Consider the following 20547-nt stretch of genomic DNA (forward strand, 5'->3'; position numbering starts at 1 on the left):
GGTATTAATCCTTTGTTAGATGTATGCCTTGCAAATATTTTTTTCTGTTCCATAGGTTGCCTCTTCACTCTGTTAATTGTTCCTTTGCTATGCAGAAGCTTTTTAATTTGATGTAATCCTAGTTGTCTATTTTTGTTTTTGTTGCCTGAGCTGTTGGGGTCAAATTCAAGAAATTATTGCCCGTATCAATGTCATCTCGTTTTAGGGAAACCTTTTTGTATATTTGAGCAGATATCTGAAGCAACTGCGGGTTTAAGTCATGTGAATATCTGTTAATAAATAAAAGAACATTTCAGGCTAGAAAAATAGAGAAGGAAGGAAAAGGCCCATAAGACAGGGTTAATTATACCCAATACAGTTCAGAGAAAACCGTGCAGACGTTAAGAAAGTTGATCTCCATTAGTACTCAACAGCATGGAAAGATTTCTTTAATAATTTCTTGAGTAAGTAGTAAGCAAGTGTACAATTTTATTCCACTGATATAAAAATGTATGTATTTGTGTGTGTGTGTTTGTGTGTGTGTGTGTGTGTGTGTGTGTGTGTGTGTGTGGGCAATGTATGTACAGAGAAATATCCAGAAAGATTATTGCATAATGTTCACAGTGGTGATCTCTCAGATATACACAAAAGCAAAAATGAATATTTATTGCCTATCTCTCTCACCAGAATGCAAACTCTATGAAAGTAGGAACTTTGCTTTGTTCGCTACTTTATCCCTGCTCTCTGGGTGCATGGTAGATGCTCAGTAAATGTTTGTTGAATTAATGAATGAATGAGCAGGGGCCGGCCCGGTGGCGCACTGCTACAGTGCGCCGCTTGGGAGTGTGGCGGCGCTCCCGCCGAGGGTTCGGATCCCACATACAGACCGGTTCCTGCTCACTGGCTGAGTGAGGTGCGGGTGCAACACTGAGGGTTGCGATCCCATTGCCGGTCCCGGTCCGGTACGGGCACGACACTGAGGGTTGCGATCCGTTGCTGGACATGAAAAAAGACAAAAAGGGGGAAAAAAAAAAAGAATGAATGAGCAAAAGAAAGAAGAAAATGCAGATCCTGTGTGGGGACCAAAGAACAAGTCAATTACCAGAGTTAAGGGGCCTGCAGGGAAGCAAGGGAGATACAGTAGATGTCTGAGCAGATCTGGTTGGGCAGAAAACTGGACTTCATTCTTCAGGGAATGGGTAGCCATCACTCACTGTGACAAGGGGGTGAAGGATGGAAGTCACGTGACTTCACACTGCTCCGTAGCCTGAAGGATGCCCTTCTCTGTCAAACAAACAAACAAACTCTCCATGAATGAACAAGACATTTGGACATCTTCTCTGAGCCTCCTAATTGATAGAAAATTTTGAGCCAGCTTAGTCTCTAGGGCTTAATAACCACTTGCTGGCTGATGGAGGCCCAGAAAACAAAGCGAAAACTCTTCCAGTTCCCCATTTCAATCTGTTCACCACCATCTGCCGTGCTGGTTCCCATGGTGGCTGCCATGGTGAAGGCAGAATAAGGATGGCCCAGGAAGCCAGAGGCTCATCTGTGCCGACACAAGACAGACTCACAGCCTGGAGTCACGAGGAGACTTCTTTCTGGTAGTTTGTCTCCAGCAGTACTAGCACTTTGCACTTGTTATACTGAGGGCTTGTGTGGGCAAGCATAGGCCATTGAATTGGTTCCACTGGTCACACCATGTGTGGAAAAAAATACTGCACCATTGTCTGAAAGACTTTTCTCCCTTTGAGAAGCCCTTAATTATTGAAGAGGGGTTTCCTGTTACTCACCCTGTCCCCTTCAACCCAACCCCACCAGCAGAGAGTGGTCTTCTTTCAAAGCAAATGTCACTCCATCACTCTCCCACTCCAAACCCCCCATTGGCTCTATATTACTCTTAAGATCATGATCAGAATCCCCAGCATGGCCATTGAGCCCCGCCTATCTCTGGGGCAGTGTCCACCTTATGCCACTCCTTGCCCACTATTCTCCAGCCCTCTGACCCTCCTTCAGTCCCTTCCTAACTCTGACCTTTTGCCTGATGCTCTTGATGCCTGGAATCATACCCCTCCCTTCAGCAGTCTGATCAGCTCCCACTCATCCTCATATAAATGTCATATAAATGTCACTACCCCAGGGATGCCGTCCTCAGTCTTGTGTCCCAGACCAGGCTGAGCATCCACCCAGTACTTCTCTACCACAGCACATAACTCAATTATAGTTGAATAATTATCTGGCAATTTTTTGTTCAACATTAGTTTTCCCCACGGGACAGACTGAGTTGCTCTTTCTCCAGTGCTGGCCTGTGTGACCACACTTAAACTTGCTTTTTCAGTACTATTTTCATCTTACAATGTCAGTGGGTTAATGCATGAATGGAACAAGAGAAAGTGGAGACTGTACATCTCAACAAATTTGACTGCAAAGAGGAGGAGAGAGCTAGGGTGTCAGCTGGAGGACACCATGATTATACTAGCTCACCTGTGCTGCCATAACAAAATGCTGTAGACTAGGCGGCTTAGACAGCAAAAGTGTGCTTCTCAGAGTTCTGGAGGCTGGAAGTTGCAGATCCAGGCGCCCACCTGGTTTATTCTGGTGAGAACTCTCTTCCTGGCTTGTAGACAGCCACCTTCCTGCTGTGTCCTCACCTGGCAGGGAGAGAGAGGACTCTGGTCTCTCTCTTTTCTTTTAAGGGCACTAATCCCATTATGAGGGCCCCATTCTCATGAACTCTTCTAAACCTAATCACCTCCCAAAGGCCCCCATATCCAAATACCATCACATTAGGGCTTTAACATATGTATTGGGGTGTGTGTGTGTGACAATTCAGTCCATAGCAGAGGGTAAGTGAAGACTTTCATGGTGGGAAGTCCTGAGCAGGCTCTGATGCTGATGGTAGACGCCAGCAGAGAGGGGAAGGGTGAGGCCTCAGGAGAGGGGGGTAATCGCTGGAGGTGGGAGGAGAGAGGAAGCAGCACACTGGTGGAGAAGATGGTTTTGTTTAGCAGACACTGCTGCCGCTGTGATGCGAGAGGAGGAGCAAAGGGCGTGTGGAGCTCCTCAAGACCTTTTCCATGTGGTGGTGACAAGCTTGGGGAGTTGTCAACTAATGGCTTCTTATCCCCTTTTAAAGTAACATGCACAAGTATCTGCTGAGGGGTGGTGCGGTTTGAGGAGAATGGAAAAGGTCTGAAGTAGATTCTGTGTAGAATAAAAAAAGAGAGCCACGGTGATCTGTTTGTATCCCTCCAAAATTCATATATTGAAATTCTAACCCCCAAAGGTGGTGGTGCTAGGAGGCAGGGACTTTGAGAGGTGAATAAATCATGACAGCAGAGCCCCCATGGTTGGGTTTAGTGCCCTTATAATAAACAACCCCCAGAGAACTAGCTTGTCCCTCCCTTCACCTTGGAGGACACAGTAAGAAAACATCTATAAGCCAGAAAGCCCGCCCTCACAAGATACGGAATCTGTCTTGATCTTGGATTTCCCAGCCTCCAGAACTGTGAGAAATAAATTTCAGTGTTTATAAGCTACAGTGTATGGTATTTTGTATAGTGCTGTCAGCAGACTAAGACAAGAGTGACTATCGAGAGACTGCCACAGGCTGTTGATGGACCAGGAGAATGTGCTCACCCTACATGTTTGGAGGCTCCAAGTGCTTGGTGCTATGAGATATTTCTCCAGCCTGGGTCCAGGGCCAGTGACAAGGGTGGAAAGCAGACAGGGGAACTGAGAACATTTGCTAGAAAGTGGCTGATGTGAGGACCATGGATTGGATTAGGATCGTAGAGATGGAAGGGGACTGACTGACACCAAGTAAAGAGGCTGAACAACTGCTGTGTGGATGGTGGGAGGTTGTAGTCACAGAATGGGATGTTTAAATGCAACATTTTAGTGGAGGAAAACTTCCTGATGCCACCGTCCAGTATGACCCTAGGAGAGAGTGGCTGAAGTGCAGTAGTGGTAAAGGTCTGGAAACTGAGAAGACAAAGATTGGAGATCAGTTGATCAGAGTCAAGGGTCTAGCGCTTAGAGTGGGCCAAGCCGAGCGAGCAGCCTCCCTCACAAAACTGTGCCACAGCAGGGCTTATTTCCCTCTGGGATGGCTTCTCGTGCTGCAGCACTGATCCCCCACGTGCTCGTTCCAGGCGCCAGGAAAAATGGTCAGTCTCTTCCCTCCTCTCTCCACCTATCAGTGCTTCACATCTTGGAGCTCATTGGGACAGATACAGAGATATACAAAGATATAGGAAGCATTAAACTGATAAAGAGGGGTCACGAGCCATTGAAATCACAGAATTAGGGTGACATTGACATTTATCTGATATTCGACCCTTGCTCCTGGCTCCCAAGACTAAAGGGAAATCTTTGCCTTACAACAACTGTGTTGTGGAACACCTTTAAGAAAATCCTCCTTTCGAGCTTGCCACATAAACATTTTTCCTGCCTACAAGAAAAGTTGGAATTAATAGTGACAACTGTTGTTCTTCAGCAAGAATAACCAAGATTAGAAAGTACCCTAAGACCATCTCCCTCACTGATGGCAGATGTCACTAACAGATACAGCACTTTTTACTGCAGAGGTCAGATGTAGCTTTAGAATCAAGGTGACAATAAAACTTATTTTTCAAACTAGGACACTTTGGAGAGTGAAGGGTGATACTAAAAAAACCTAAATGCATAGTTATTGAAGTTTTTATTTACTGACTGACAAATGGTTTTATTATGTTGTGGAACTATAAAATAGTTCTATTCACAAACTATTTTCAAAGTTCTTTCTTAAAATCTGTGTACATGAAATAAAAAAAAGACTTCTTTATGTTGATTTTTCAAATATTTAAAAATAACATAAATAAGAAAACTATTCTTGGCGTTTTTTTTGCATGATTTCATCAGTTTTTTGTTTGTTTGTTTGTTTTTGCCATATCTGTCTTTAATACTATATCAGTGGTAATTTTATAAAGAATACATTTTTTTCAATAAAATTTTACATAAGATTACCTGCAGTCTCCTTTTTTTGTCATATTTATGGTTAATAAATTTGAAATTCTTAACCCCTTTGATTGCTCCTCCTAATAAGCTCAGAGCGAATGCTGAGATTTTTCTGTTATTTTTTTCTTATTGTAACGTTTAATTTCAGTGCAAAAATTTTTAGAGATTCTACCACTTCATCCCGATATGAAGTATCTTTCTTTGACAAATTTTTTTTTTTTTGTCTTTTTTTTGTCTTTTTCCGTGTCCGGCAACGGATCGCAACCCTCAGTGTTGCCCCGTACCAGACCGGGGACCGGCGACGGGATTGCAACCCTCGGTGTTGCTCCCGCGCCTCGCTCAGCCAGTGAGCGGGAACCGGTCTGTATGTGGGATCTGAACCCTCGGGCGGGAGCGCCGCTGCGCTTCCCAAGCGGCGCACTATCCAGTGCGCCACCGGGCCGGCCCTTTGACAAATATTTTAATAAGACAAAATTTGTCAAATAAGTCAATTCTATTATTCTTTTAAATATTTTACAGTATTTATATCTTACAAAATAGACCTTCTCAATTTCATCTCATCAAAAGATTCAACCCAAACTTTGAGGTAGTCCAAAGATCAATCATAGAATTTCAAAATTTAATGGAGCCCTCATGATGGAGTTTGTTCAGCTTCTCTCTGTTTTGTAGGGATGTGTTTTAATGTTTTCCTGTTGCAAGTTTTGTTTTCCTTAAGTTTGCACATTTCTTAGAGCTTCAAAACCTGAAAATTTTAGTTATCAGGGTTTTTTGGTACTCCATTTGTTGACTGCTCTGACTAAAGATTTCAACTGATTTTAAGAGAAAGACAATCAAATTAGCAAACTTGCTTACAATCTCATTTTAGCACACAAAATTATTACAAAGTAATTCTTTAAGAGCACACGCATTTCTTAAATCTCATCGAGCAAAGAGAAAGTGGGTACTTTCATTCTGAGACGTTTTATTTTGTGTTTTAGTTACTCTGTGTGTGTTTGTGTGTGGGTGGGTGGGAGCTTTCTTTTTCTTTCTTTTTTTAATTTTGCTAATTTTTTTTTTTTTTTAAGGAATAAGGTTTATTGAATACAAAGAATTGACAACCTATTTCTATAGGGCAATCCGATGAGTCATCATATTTGTTTGTGACATTCTTCCAGATGAGTGGGGAGATACTGCTATTGATTGTTGAGAAAGTAACAGAAAGATGACAGGACAGACATTTTTCTTAGACTTGCTCATTTTTTCAGGACTGATATATAATGCCTTTTTTCTCTGAAGGGATTTGGCGTATGTTCTCTGTTGTGTCTCAACTTAATTGCTTTGAGGTTTCTCTTCCAGGGAGTGGAACTTGGAGGTAAATATTCTGCTGCATTGTTCTACCTTCTCAAGAACTTTCTTAACCGCGATGGGTTTGGCGTGCTCCGTTGCTTGCCTGGTTGTGGAGGTGGGGGTGAGGCTGGCCCAGAGCCCCTGTCTCAGTATCTTCTTAAAATATTGGTAAAGTATCACAACTCTTTTTGGATGAATTATGAATTATGTGGGTAGCACAATCAATTCCAAGCTTTGCTGTCTGTTCCATAGGGTTCATAATGTGGTTACATTGCTTTTGTTGTGACACTATGCTCCATCAAAATTATATTTGTATTATTACCCCAAAATGAATACATTTAACTTCAATGGGGAATTTTATCCAAAATTACAATTTTGTTCTCAGTACTGTGAAATGTTTCACTGTGGCAGAATGACTTCCAAAAGCCTTATTTCAATTCCATCAATTGGATGAAGAAACCCAACCCATTAGTGAGATTAGCTGATCTTTTACTTAAAGTGTCTGATGGCATTGATACAAAATTGTCCTCATTCAACTGTGAGCAAGATTGTCTTCTGATAGTGAAGCCAACACAGTAACAGCTGTTATGAACTTTTCGTGCAAGTGTAAAAAATACAGAATCCAAACTGAGAAAAGTTAATTTGGAAGAACAAGTATTTCACTTAAAAACCATTCTTTGCATACGGAAATGAGAATGCAATCTCTGCAGCCCCGTGTGCTAAACTGAAATCTTTGGGCACAGTTTTCTTAAAATGATTACTAACTTGAGTAGATTTATAGTGAAATTAAGATCTCATGACCATTGTAACAAGAGAGTTCAGATGATCTTCTACAGGAGGGCTGCTCAACCTCTGTTTTCTGCACTTATTGCACGGCACAGTTTTCTTAAAATGATTACTAACTTGAGTAGATTTATAGTGAAATTAAGATCTCATTACCATTGTAACAAGAGAGTTCAGATGATCTTCTACAGGAGGGCTGCTCAACCTCTGTTTTCTGCACTTATTGCATGTGTACCTAAGCTCTAATTGTCCCTGTTTCCCCCTGCCCCTGCTGACTGGCAGCCTGGTGACTTCATGCATCCTGAAGACTGCAGTGAGAGCCACAGCACAACTGGGGAGGACAATAAACAGCCACCAAATATTTCTCCCACCACCACCACCACCTGAGATGGAGTTGACATTGCCTACAGCATGTGTCAGAGCCCTCTTTGTTTTGTCAGCATGCTTTGTTGAAAGGGAGGACTTAGTAAAATTGCCCCAGGAAAGTGTTGGGAATAAAGAGATGGGTCGTAGCTGGTTGTCCTTCAGGCCTACCATGTGTTAAGGAGAGAACTCTGTTCACTGAATATGAATCTCACATGCTGCTAGACAAGACCATGGCAGAAGCTGGAAATAACAAAGTAGAGGTCTACCAACCTCACCCCAGCTTATTTTAATGCAACTATGAATACCTTTAAAAAAAATCAGGACAAATACAATCAGGTGGGATGCCCAGACAGCAGGAGTAACCGGTACTGCTGCAGGCAGAAGAGGACACATTGTCACCCTACTAAGAACCTGTCTCAGCCCAGAGTTTCTGAGAGCCACTACCAATTGATGGAAGTTGACCCACAGGATGAAACCCCTAGACCTCACAGTCCAGTCTATTGTGTTATCTATTTGGGTTTATTCTGTTTGAAGAGAACCAACGTCTCTATATTTTAAGTGCTTTTGCATAGGGATTAGAAGTGTTCTTAACTAGATCACTGGCACCCAATGCTTTCCATTCACTCTCTCAAGGATCCCGTCTGATGTTCAAGCCACACTGATTGTGCTGTGTGCTAGGGGGCTACACTCTAGCACACCCCTACACTTCTGCTCCATCAGCTGAATATGTGAAAGCCAAATTGCACTTGTAATTAAAAATTACATAAATTGTTGAGATGTGATTGCAAAAAGAAATCACTGTTTCTTTGAAAACTACGTTAAAGTTTTTGGACTTAAGAAAGGCAAGTCACTAAAAAGCTCATTAAATTAGATTTGGGCAAAATTACCATCAAAATTGGTGTGGGGGGTGGCGATTTTAAAACCACAGAAAAGTTCTGCATTCAGGTTTCTTCACACATTTTAGGTTCTTGTTCTGCTTTTAAGAAATTCAAACTGGAAATGGTAGATTGTAAACAACCTACTAAATTGTGGTAATAAAAAGAGTTAGCATGTATTGAGCTCTTCTGTGTGTCAGACGCTGCCTCTTGGCATATATTATGTCATTGTATCCTGTCAACAACAACAAAAACCAGGTACTTTTATGACTCCCATTGTACTATTAAACAAACTGGGATCCAGTGAGGTTAACACTAAGTAATTGCCCAGTGTCACATGGCTGACAGATGACGAAACCAGGAGTAAGAGCCTATGCATACTCCACGTGCTTTGTTCCTGGAGGAAAATTCTGAAAGAAAAGAGATGTTCAATAAAGGTTCTGAAGCAGCAGTTAGTCAGGCCCAGATGGTGAACAAGTGGCCATGAATAGAGATATGCATGCTTTCAGGAACCCAGAAGATTCACCGAGCTCTTCCCCCTTTCCTCCTCTCTCCATCCACTTCTGCCTTGTACTCACTGAGCCTGAAATTATCTTTTCATTTCACAGACAGAGGTGCAAATGGCCCCTGGGAGAGCGTCCAAGGGATCACTGCAAAGTATATCTGCTGCATTTTGAAACACCTGACACAATTATCTTTTCATTTCACAGACAGAGGTGCAAATGGCCCCTGGGAGAGCGTCCAAGGGATCCCTGCAAAGTATATCTGCTGCATTTTGAAACACCTGACAGTGCTTTGTCAACACCCTGGCCAGAACAATGACCAAGCTTTGCTAAATCTGCAGCTGCTTTTACCAGTCTCTCTCAAATTCTGTGCATAATGAATGAAGTTGCTGGGAGACCTCTGCGCGGCTGGGGTCAGGAGCAGACAGAAATGTCTGCAGAAGTGTTCTAGACAGCAGAGCACCTAGGAGAGGGGACACAAAATGGAGCTGCTTTATACTTTGCCAAGTGACCAAATGATAACTGTGGTCAATTAATGAGCACCTAGTAGGTGTCTGGTACGGCGTTACATGGGCAGGTTAAGGAACTTGCTGGAGCCGCCCAGTTTCTGCAGCAGAATTGGAATGCAAACCTGATGCCGGCTGGCTTCCTTCTCCCACTTCCTTCCTGAAATGGTTACTCCCAGGGAAGAGCAGGTGTGCCAGGGAGAAACTGCAGAGGCCCGGGGCTCAGAGTTAGGGTTGGATATGAAGATGTTGCTCTGAAAACCATGCTGCTCATGGAAGCCAAGCAAGCCCTAAGTCCTAGCAGAGGTCAGAGGCCGAGAGCAGAGAGCAAGACCCGGATAGAGCGGGGCCAGGAGGGAAGCCAGTCTCTATATTGTGGTAATTCATTTTGCCACTTGCCATTATGGCAAGGATAATACACATTTATTGTAGCTATGTTGGAAACCGTGAAAAAAATAGGAGAAAACATTTCAACCAACCAGAGAAACACTGTTAATACTTTGGTACGCTGTATCTTTTTAGTCTTTTTGCTTTGTGAACATGTATTTTTTTCTTTACAAGATGGGAAGATATGTTTTGTCACTTACTAATATTGGATAGACATTTTACCCACTTTATTAAAATGCTACTACAATATCATTTTTAATGTCTGCACAGGGTTCTAGAATGGGAGAAATAAGGACAATAAAACCTATCTGGAATCTAACCTGTCTAGGTCAAGTTGCAACCCTGCCATTTCCAGACTGTCTGACAAAACTTCTCGTCTCAATGACCCCCCACAAGACACACACACGCAGGGATAATAACAGAAGCTCCTCCTCTGTATGTTGGGGAGATTATAGGAGAAGATAAATTGAAAGCCTGTACAAAGTGTCACATAAATGTTAGCTGTTATCATCACTATAATTTATTTAACCAATTCCCTATCCTCAGATATTTGTTTTTTTCAGGTTTTCACAATTATAAATAAGATGCAATGATCACTATGACAGATAAATACTTGTGCTTTTCCACTATCGTGTCTTGATATAAAATTACTGGATCAGAAAATATGCAAAGTTTGTAAGCATTTCATATATACCGTCAAACTATTCTTTAAGAGATATGACTTGCTTTATAGTTAATTTTATGGCTCCTTGAAGGAAGCTGGTTATGAAATCAGGAACCGATTGTGAGTTATGAATCAGGAAGCAAGGAGAAGCCAGCATTTGTAGATTGACCCCAGAATAGGAGACCTGCCAAGACCCTGCTGCCCTCTCTTCTTTTGACCTTAGAGTCAGGTCTAGGGGCTGCTGTCTGATGGGCCTGAAAGGCACTGGCTGGTGCTGAACTGACTGATGGTGAGGTGGACAGAAGGTGTCCGAGACATTGGAAAAGGCCTCAGTAGATCAATACAAACAAATCCCATGACTTACTTCTTTGGATTACTTTAATGCATTATTAATGATTGCCAAGTATTATTTATACATTTTAGTTTGTGCTATTTCCAAATTGTAATTAACTCATGTTAACAGCACACATGTATAATTTTGTGTTATGTAGATTACATTGAATTTTCATACGGTGACTGTCCTTTATTCTGTGATTATGTCCTCTACTCTTTATTTTTAATGTTCTTTTTAAGTTGAAATGATGGTGGTACTGGGTAGTAGGATATTTTAAAATTCCTTAGTTGGTGCCATGGGTTGAATGTCCCCCCAAAACTTAACCCCCACTGTAACTGTTAATGGTAGGAAATTCTATTATGGTCATTGAAAGGTGGGGCCTTGAAGAGGTGATTAGGTTGTAGGACCACACCTTAGTGAATGGATTAAAAATGGTGGTCATGAGCGTGGTTCTGAGGGCTTTAAAAAGAGAGTGAATGAGGAAGTTAGTCTCTGCTCTCTCTGCTCCACCATTTTCACAATGTGACACCCTGCCGTCATTGTCACCACCTCCAAGGCTCTCACCAGATGTGTTCCCTGGACTTTGGATTTTCCAGCCTCAGAAACTGTAAGCAATAGACTTTGGTTTCTTTATAAAATACCCAGTTCCATGTATTTTGTTATAAGCAACAGAAATGGACTAATACAGTTGGCAAACAAAAATTGACCACCTTCCAGTTTTAGCTTTAAATTTTATTGGCCCCTGGAATCCATGTGTCTGGAAGCTAACACCCAGGTGACACATAATCCGGTCTCTAAACCTTCATTGTCTGGCCACCATTCAGTGAGTGGCTGCTGAATGGAAGTGAATGAGAATCATTTCCCTGACTCAAAGAGCTTGTGGTCTTTTGGTCACACCATGGAGGGTATGTTAGCTCTGGAGGGGATGGGCTGGAAGGGTAAGGAAGGTGGTGAGTGTAGCACGGTCCACCCCAGGCCTCTTCTCTTCTTAATACTTACAGGAATTGACTAACTCATTATTAAATATTGGAGCCCTTGGGGAAATAAAATTCACTACAACAAATACTTCCTCATAGTTGCAAAATACATGTTTCAGAAATGAAAAGGAGGGCCGGCCCGGTGGCGCACTGCTACAGTGCACTGCTTGGGAGTGTGGTGGCGCTCCCGCCGAGGGTTCGGATCCCACATACAGACCGGCCGCTCACTGGCTGAGTGAGGTGCGGGCGCAACACCGAGGGTTGTGATCCCGTTGCCGGTCCCGGTCCGGTGCGGGCGTGACACTGAGGGTTGCGATCCGTTGCCGGTCATGAAAAAAAAAGACAAAAAGGGAAAAAAAAAAAAAAAAAGAAATGAAAAGGAGAAAAATAAAACTGAGTCTAGGACAAGAAGAGAAGTAAAATACTCCAGATACCAAGGTCTACAACTGTAAGTGAAAGAAGTCAGTCATATTCTTTAAAAGGATATTTATTAAGCAATTGTTTGGTTGAGGACACCCAAGGAAGGAAAACTTATGCCTAATTTTATAAGACAAATACATAAGAGCTATATAAATTCTTCTTTAACATTCACAAATACCTTAAATAAAAAGAACTGCAAATCACAATATCATCAGTGACATTTATGACACATTATAACAACACAAATAGACCAAGGATTAAATTTTATAAGACAGACCTAGAATACACCATACGTCAGTGAAACAGGGGACTACACTGTTTGGATATATTTTTATGAGCAAGTGTTTTCTAGTATACTAAACCTATAGTGCTAAAAGTAAAATTAAAATGCTTTTGTTGTTTGAGGCGGAGAAATGTTTTGGATTTGAGATGTTAAAACGATAGGAAATCTTTCAACCATCTTTCCCCAATGCTTTCTCTGTGGCTGGGAGAGAGAGTTCTTCTGAAAAGAATATTTGTAAACATTTTGGAGGAACTTTCTGAGCATTTACATGAGGCATGCATTTTGAGGGCTTTATTGGTTTGCCAGTTTTGAGGGTACTTGGTAGTCCCTTGAGCAATGGTATATACTATGTCACAGCATAAAATATTAATTGGAATTCCAGCAAATATTCAGACAATTGGGAGGGCATGGATATGGCAGCCTTTTTTTTTTTAAAAGATGATAATTCTGTCAACCAAAATGGCTAGCTAGCCTCCAGCCTCCTGCAAGAGTTTGAGTTCAAAAGGAAAAACACAAAAACAAGGCTCATCCAAGCCCTCCCACTCACCTGCTTCAATCTTAGATTATTGCCAAGAATTAACAAGACTGAATTCATTTAATTTGAATAAATAAATAATGTGAGCTTAAAGCAGTTAGCGTCTGTCACCAGCACATTGCTTTCTGTTGATTCTGACTAGCAGTTCATTCTTTGAATAAAAAAAAATTATGTTATCAATTCACTAAATTAACATTGGTCTCTAATTACCTAGTTTTGTTACAATTGTATATATCCTGGTTAGTGTTGTAATTTAAATTGCAAAGAAATCACAGGAGAATCATTATCTAATAAACCATATTTGACATCATTTATCTTTTAATGACATTATCTTTATCCTTTAATGACATTATTTACATTAGATACAGTATTTCTGAAAGCAGAAAGCTCTATTCTATTCACTTGACATTGTGACAAATTTTGACATATGTAAATATGTATATCACATTTTAAAGATGTACACACATTTTTAGAAGACAAGAGAGCGTTTTTAGGCACCAGTCTCACAAAAAATCTCAGTTTTTAAAAAAATATTAAATTCAAGTATGTGGATAAATAAAAAATAGCAAAAAAATAAAAAGGCTAGAACTGTCAATGGTGACCTAAAAATTGCAAATTGTAATGATTTTAAGTTCTTAATAAAAGCATTAGCATGAATAAAACTGGAATTTCAAGTCAAATCCCATAACAACCTTCACTGCAATAAAAAGTTGACTATAAAATGGTCTTCACAGTGTGTCCAGGTGCTAGAAGTGTTTCCAACCTTCATTACTTCAAAATTTCTGATTTTAAATAACCCCTGGCAATGAATGATTTCTTTAAAGCAATTATTAAAAAGTTCTTGCTCACTAACAGTTACTTCCTATAATGAAAACGGTCCAACCCTTGATTTTGTGACACAGTATAAGGTGTAGTGACAGAAACCTTCATTGCTGGACAACCAGGAAAATGAAAACACAGTCAATTTAAAAAAATAAACCAAATCTTTTACTTCCCCTACATTAATAAAGAATGATGTAAGTGTGATTACCACCAGCAGACACATTCACTGTGTCTGTGTATTTGACTGGTTCATGTAGGAACAGGCTATTTCAAATCTATTTTGAACCTAATGCAACAACACCGTGGGATGATCGGTGGGGAACAATTTGGTCCAGTGTCAACTGGAGATGTTTACTTCATAATTTAAAGGTAATTAATCAGTTTCCTACTGCAACATAACACACAAGTGATTGTGAGCTCACAAAGAATAAAATCTGTGGCTTATTAATTCCTAGAGTTTAAAACATACCAGGCACACACAAAATGTTTGGGAAATGATGGACTTTTAGAAATAGTTTTCCTCAGTGTAAATTCCTCTTTTCCCTGAGTCTTCAACAATTTGTGGAGTATGATAATATAAAGAAGTTACAAACCATGAAAAGGCAAAGGTATAAGATGACAAATTAAAGTTCCCTTTCTCTAAATATATCCTCTGAGTTCCTAGATTAACACCAGTGAAGGAAAGTAGTGGTCCTTGCTATGTGAGCTGTTCCCTGGAAGTGAGTTTGGCCGAGACCGCAGAAACAAACCCTGTTGCTGAACAGGTTAAGCAACTAATTTGAAGTTGCGTTTGTTTTTCTCCAAAGCAATCAACTGTGTGATGGAGGTCAAGCTTTTTTGCTTGTTTTCTCTCAAATAGGATGTATTTGTAGATAGAAATTCTAAAGCTTCAGGGAGTTGAATGACCTCTTTGGGATTTACTGGGCACTCTTAAGAAGAATATTGCTGAGTGCCCTAATTACTATCCTACTTAAATGTCAGTGTACTTTTTAAATATATTGATGTATTCCTAAGAATTAACCAAATAATCAACTTGCTAAAGTTCTGCATTTAGATCAAATTGATGGTACAGCTTTAGTGTCAAAATGAATTTCAGAAATATCTCTCTAGAGAAATAATTCTAATTATGGTTGTGGTTTGATATTTCCAAAATAAATAGTCAATCAATTATTTCATCATGATAATCTTTCCTTTCGGTGGGGGGAAAAGCAATTATGACAGTAATTTCCCTAAATGGCTCAATCCGTTCTATAGTTGAACCAATAAATTTAATAGAAACTTCTTATATGACTTAGCATTGTACAGGATTATAAAGAGACAATTTTTGGAATAAATATATTATGCAAAGGGTTGACTATTCAGGGAACAATGTCAATATTAAGTAAAATTTTAGATTTATCGCCAAAATGTATCATATTTAGTTGAAGGTATCTACTCATTCGTAATTATGATTAAGAGGGAAACTGGAAATCTAAACATATCTATCAGATAAGTAATGGAATGTAAATAGCAAAACTAATTTGGAGACAGGACATGGCATACGCATTTTAAAATAAATGGCTATAAGATTCTTAAAAGTTTTGGATGTTAAAAAGCAGTAGCATTTAGGACATTCTGTGTTTTTCACATGTGCCTGTCTTCACCATTTGAAAAATGTCTATGTTCATTAAGTTTCCTTTAAGCTTGCCAGAGTAAGTTATAAACTATTTCCTTATTTGCAAATCAAAGCCTTATGATTGGCTTAAGTATTTTTGTTAAGCAGTTTGTGATTACCTATACATTTTTTATTAAGTCTCATTTTCTGAATATTAACACATTGAGTCAACTTAATTTAAAAATGTATCATATACATTTCCTATCCATTATCTTCCCATCTTGAAGAGTAGGGCATTTAGATGTAATTTTTAGGATTTATCACTCTGAAATTCTGCTATGCTAATTTCACTTTAAAAAAATTCCATGGATAGGGTATCTATTTTGTGTAAGATTAATGGGAATTCGGTATATTCTCCAGAGCTGCACTGTTCAATATGGTAATCTCTAACCACTTTTGGCTATTAAACACTTGAAATGTGACTTGTGCAACTGAAGAACTGAATTTTAATTTTAATTAATTTTATGCTTAAAAACTTATAGTTGTTTTAGTTATTGGAAAATTTTTAAGTGTATTTAGACAACTTAGTTGTTGAATATACTTTTTCACCTGTAAATTTTATGAAACCTAAATACATCAAGTATTTCTAATGAAAACTTAATGTCCAAATTGAGGTGGACAGTGTGAAAAATATATCAGATTTCAAAGACTTAGTGTGAAAAAAAGAATGGAAATTTCTCATTCATAATTTTTACACTGATTACTTATGTGCCTTGCTTTATATTTCTCTTGAACAGCACTACTCTAGAGATTTATGAAAATTGCTATTTTTTCAGTTATGTTTTATATGTTTTACTTTAATGTCATTCTTTTAACCAAATAATTTTGATCATTATGAAAAAGCAAATCAGATTTAGTATTTCCCCACCAGGAAGTGTCCTAATTGCCCACTCTGCACCTCCTTCTTTCTCTGAATTGCAAAGCCCTCACCAGCACCAGCAGCAGAATGCAAAATCATGGTGGTGAAAATGCAGGAATAGTGTATGAGAGCACTGATGAGTGTGCAATCAAGTCAAACTGCTCACACCCTACAGAGTATGTCTTTTCTTTCCCCCCAGTTGTTTCCAGATCTATGTGTCCCTAATTCCAAAATGAACCTTCATCTTCTTCCCAAGTTCTGCTTGTGCTATGGCTTCTGGTTTAGAATAACAAGCGGTGACTATGCTCAGCAATGTGCTCAATCATGTATTAATACTAGATTCTGTCCAGGCCCGAGAACTTTCATCCTTCATAGTAGAGAGCTTTCTCTGGGAGAAGGGTTCCAATCCCAGCAACTTGAACACTGCCACCCGGTACTTCTTGGACATGATATTGTACAGAATGGGGTTGATGGCAGCACTGAGGTAGAAAAGGACAAAGGACACGAGGTTGCAGTACTGGCTGATCTGAGCAATCTCCAGGGAGCCGGGCTCAAAGGATTTGGAAAATAAATATCGCCCTACATGGAAGGGCAGCCAGCAGAGGATGAAAGCAAACACCACTACAGCTAAAAGGACAATGGGAGAGAGATCGTCAGTTCAAGAAATGTCATAGCAAATCACATTCTATTTTTAAGACTTAGCTTTGTTTAGATGATGTATAGCATGACCACTGACTTCAGAAAAACACTGTTCTGCACTTCCCCATTTCTACATTTTAACAAAGATTGAGTCTGTCCAAACCAACAGTTCAACAAGTTTTACTGAGCTTCTCAGCCATTTCTATTTAACAACTATTTGAGTTATTTTGTGATTGAGCTGACGTGTTGACTCACCTAACTAGACAATTTATTCACAACAGTCCACCACTTTATGTGTTAGACACAAACATCTACGAGGTAAAGTGGTTGCACTCAACCAAAGCTGTGTATCACTTTCTTGGGGCACTTTTAAAAAAAATGCATATTCCTTGGATGTAACATAGACTCACTAAATTAAAATCTCTAGGAAAGAGACCAAGAAACCTGCTTTTTCTTTTTAAAAAAAAAAATTTCACAGAGAATTGAATGTACAGTCAGGATTAAGAACCACTGAGATGGATGATTCTATGCCACCTACAACAGACATAAGTAAGGCATGAAAGGCCATTAAATCAGCTAATATTAATTATCATCCATCCAAATCTTAATTTTGCCTATGATATAAGGTAATTTTTTCAAGACTTCTAAAGTTTTTAGATTGTTTTTAAAATTCAGAAATCAGAGGGAAAATAAGAGAAAATAATATTTTAGTCCTTGTACTACTTTAGTGATCCCAATTAAATTGTCAAGAAAGAAGAAAATTAACATTGGTGTTAAGACACCAAGGAAGAGATTAATGATTTAAAAATAGAATTAAAGGAAATTATTAAACTTATCCTCAAAACTAAGTTGTACAGTAGCAACTTAACTGCCACAGTAGCGAAGTGAATTTCATAAGTGAGAACTTAGAATTCTTGGAGGACACTAGTAGGTTTCCAATCTATGAATTACATCATCACTGGTCTAGAAAATAAAATCTTTTGACATTCCTCAAATAACTATATCACTCTTTAATATACTGGATCCAGGATTTATAAAATTGCAAATATAAAATCATCCTGGATTGGCTTCTAAGAAGCATTAAATATGCCACTAAGTATGAAATGTTGACCATAATGTTCAAATAATAAAATACACAGACCCTGGTTTTGGAAAAGTGAATAGCATTAACGTTTTGCTTGAATGTGAACACATATTGTATTATTTTACTTGCACCAAACACATATCCTTAAAGGAGGTGAATCCGTGCACTGCACCCAGATGTTCACGAAGGACCATTTGGAGAGGAGTTAGTAAGTTCTGTCGGCTTCCACAAAGTCTCCTTTTCTCTTGTTGGCATCCTGCCTATCCTAGCTTATCCTACCTTATCCTAGTCTATCCTACCTGGAGAGACAAGTAATCATGAAAACAAACACTCCAGCATTGATTTGTCACTGACATCCTTACAAAGCTGTGTAAACAGTAGTAGGGTAAACAGAATTGATGCAATTACTGAAAAAAATGCAGGGCAGACAAACACAATACTGAAAAAAAAAAAACCTGAATGATCTCTAATAGAATTCTCCAAATTGATAGTGTCTTTGGTTAAACTTATCACTGAGTACTTTCTAGATACAATGCCTGCTTTTCTTAATGTAGCTTAGATATCCACCAATTCTATTTGAGGCGGGAAACATAACTGCAGCTGTAACACTTCAAGAGCACAATAGACTTTTACGGAATATCCCTCACTTCCCTCTCTTTCCTCTCCAAGCATCCTCGCTGTGCTCCCGCCATCTCCTTATGAAGCAAGTTTCTGGGCTGATATAAATTCATTTTAGGGGAATATAAAGGTGGGGTATTTTCCCAAGAAACAGAGAAAGGGGAGACAAGAAAAAAGAGACACAAAGAGACAGAAACACCAAAAGAGAGCCAAGACAGTGACAAAGTGGGGGGGGAGGTAAAGATTGAGATGAGAGAGAGAGGGGGGAGAGAGAGAGAGAGAGAGAGAGAGAGAGAGAGAGAGAGAGAGAGAAAGATTGGAGATAATTGAGACATACAGAGAGACAGATCGAGAGAAACAGGAGAGGGAGAGAGAAACTCAAGGGAAAAATGAAGACAGAAGCTCGAGGGAGCAGGGGGAAGGCACCGGGAGAGGGGAGGACCCGGGAGAGGCACCCGAGGGCGCGCTGAGACCCACCCAGCATTTTCACGGTTTGCTTGTGGTTCTGGTCCCTGAGCGAGGCGCCCACCGCCGCGTCGCCGCGCCTCCTCCGCCACAGCTTCCTCCCGATGAGACTGTAGAGGACGGTGAGGCAGAAGACAGGCAGAAAGAAGAAGACGCTGGACACCCACACCATGACCGTGAGCAGGCCGGAGCGCACTGCGAACTCGGTGGCGCGGCACTCGTTGGTGTCCCGAGGGTCGGTGCCGTTCTCGTGCTCAACCCCCACGAGCGCGAATATGGGCCCGGCGCTGCAGAAGGCCACGGCCCAGATGACCAGGATGACCAGCTTCACCCGGCCCTTGGTGACCACCACCTTGGCCCGCAGCGGGAAGCAGATGGCGAAGTAGCGCTCGACGCTGAGCGCTGTGATGCTGAGCACCGTGGCGTAGGTGCAGCTCTCGCTGACGAACTGGAAGAGTTTGCAGAGCAGGTCGCCGAAGTTCCAGGGCCGGTACTGCCAGAGGCGGACGAGATCGAGGGGCATGCAGAGGAAGATGAGCAGGTCGGAGAAGGCCATGCTGGACAGATAGAGGTTGGTGGTGGTGCGCAGCTCGCGGAAGCGCGACACCACCAGCATGGTGAGCAGGTTGCCCGCGATGCCCACCACAAAGAGCGCCACGCAGGTGGCCGTGACGCCCGCCAGCAGCGGCGCGGGGAAGAGCGGCAGCAGCTCGTCGGCCAGCGAGTCGTTGTCTGGAGGCGCGTCCAGGCCGGCCAGCGTGAGGTTGGGCCCCGGCTCTTCGCTGGGGGTCGCGTTCCACATGCTGCCGGCTCAGCGTAACGCGCGCTGGGACGCGACTGTGCTGGGAGGCTGGGCCGAGTTCGTCCCCAAGGAGGTCCCCACAGGCGCGGGAGAGTGCGAGGGAGGAGCTGGAGCGGGCTCGCAGGGAGGGTGTTTGGAGAAGAAGGGGAGGAAAGTGAGAGGCAGAAGCCCAGGGAGATGAGGGCGTGGGGACAGGGAGAGAGTGTGACCACTGCTCTCTCTCTCTGGCACCTCCCCTTTCCCCCACCCTCTCCCGCAAAATCCCTCTCTCCCAACCCAGCTTCAAGTCGCCCACACACGTACTCGTCACCCAAGCAGTCCTTTCAGCTCTGCCTCACGTTGGCGTTCTCTCTCGAGCTCCATCTCGCACTTCCCAAAGCGTCCGGGCGCATGGGGACCGCAGAGACCAGACGCTGCGAACCCGCAGCGCGAGGAGCCTCTCTTCCAAGCCTCGCGCGCAGCCATCTAGTGTGGCCGGCAAGGGCAGGTCATACCCGGGCGTGCGGGTCGGGGACGGTGGTAGCGGCGGGGAGGAGGCCTACATCAGCCGGGACCTGAGTTCCTCCTCGACAAGAAGTAGAGTTTAGAGTTGGCTGTGGACCTGGTGGGGAGAAAAAGCGAGTGTGCCCAACTGCACTTGGGAAAGAGAAGTAGGGAGAGATAAAGAA

The 20547-nt window shown here is 41.4% G+C and overlaps 1 protein-coding gene across 1 annotated transcript; it reads right to left on the reverse strand.

Annotated features, from left to right (window-relative positions):
- Positions 1-14746: 14746 nt before the first annotated feature.
- Positions 14747-19922, reverse strand: GHSR (growth hormone secretagogue receptor). The gene is made up of 2 exons (XM_008566857.1): positions 19090-19922; positions 14747-16898 (listed from the first exon to the last, which is right to left on the reverse strand). Exons 1-2 carry the CDS (start codon positions 19877-19879, stop codon positions 16594-16596), a joined length of 1095 nt encoding a protein of 364 aa, XP_008565079.1. The 5' UTR covers positions 19880-19922; the 3' UTR covers positions 14747-16593.
- Between the last annotated feature and the right edge of the window lie 625 nt (positions 19923-20547).

Source organism: Galeopterus variegatus, unplaced genomic scaffold (assembly GCF_000696425.1).
Source record: "Galeopterus variegatus unplaced genomic scaffold, G_variegatus-3.0.2 Scaffold272, whole genome shotgun sequence".
In the NCBI taxonomy this organism is placed as follows: domain Eukaryota; kingdom Metazoa; phylum Chordata; class Mammalia; order Dermoptera; family Cynocephalidae; genus Galeopterus; species Galeopterus variegatus.

Bases quoted from the DNA above. Each gene is read 5' to 3' on its own strand.
- GHSR (XM_008566857.1), bottom strand. From the start codon at position 19,879: ATGTGGAACGCGACCCCCAGCGAAGAGCCGGGGCCCAACCTCACGCTG. The intron at 16,899-19,089 runs GTGGGTCTCAGC...TTGTCCTTTTAG, and splicing joins GCAAACCGTGAAAATGCTGG to CTGTAGTGGTGTTTGCTTTC.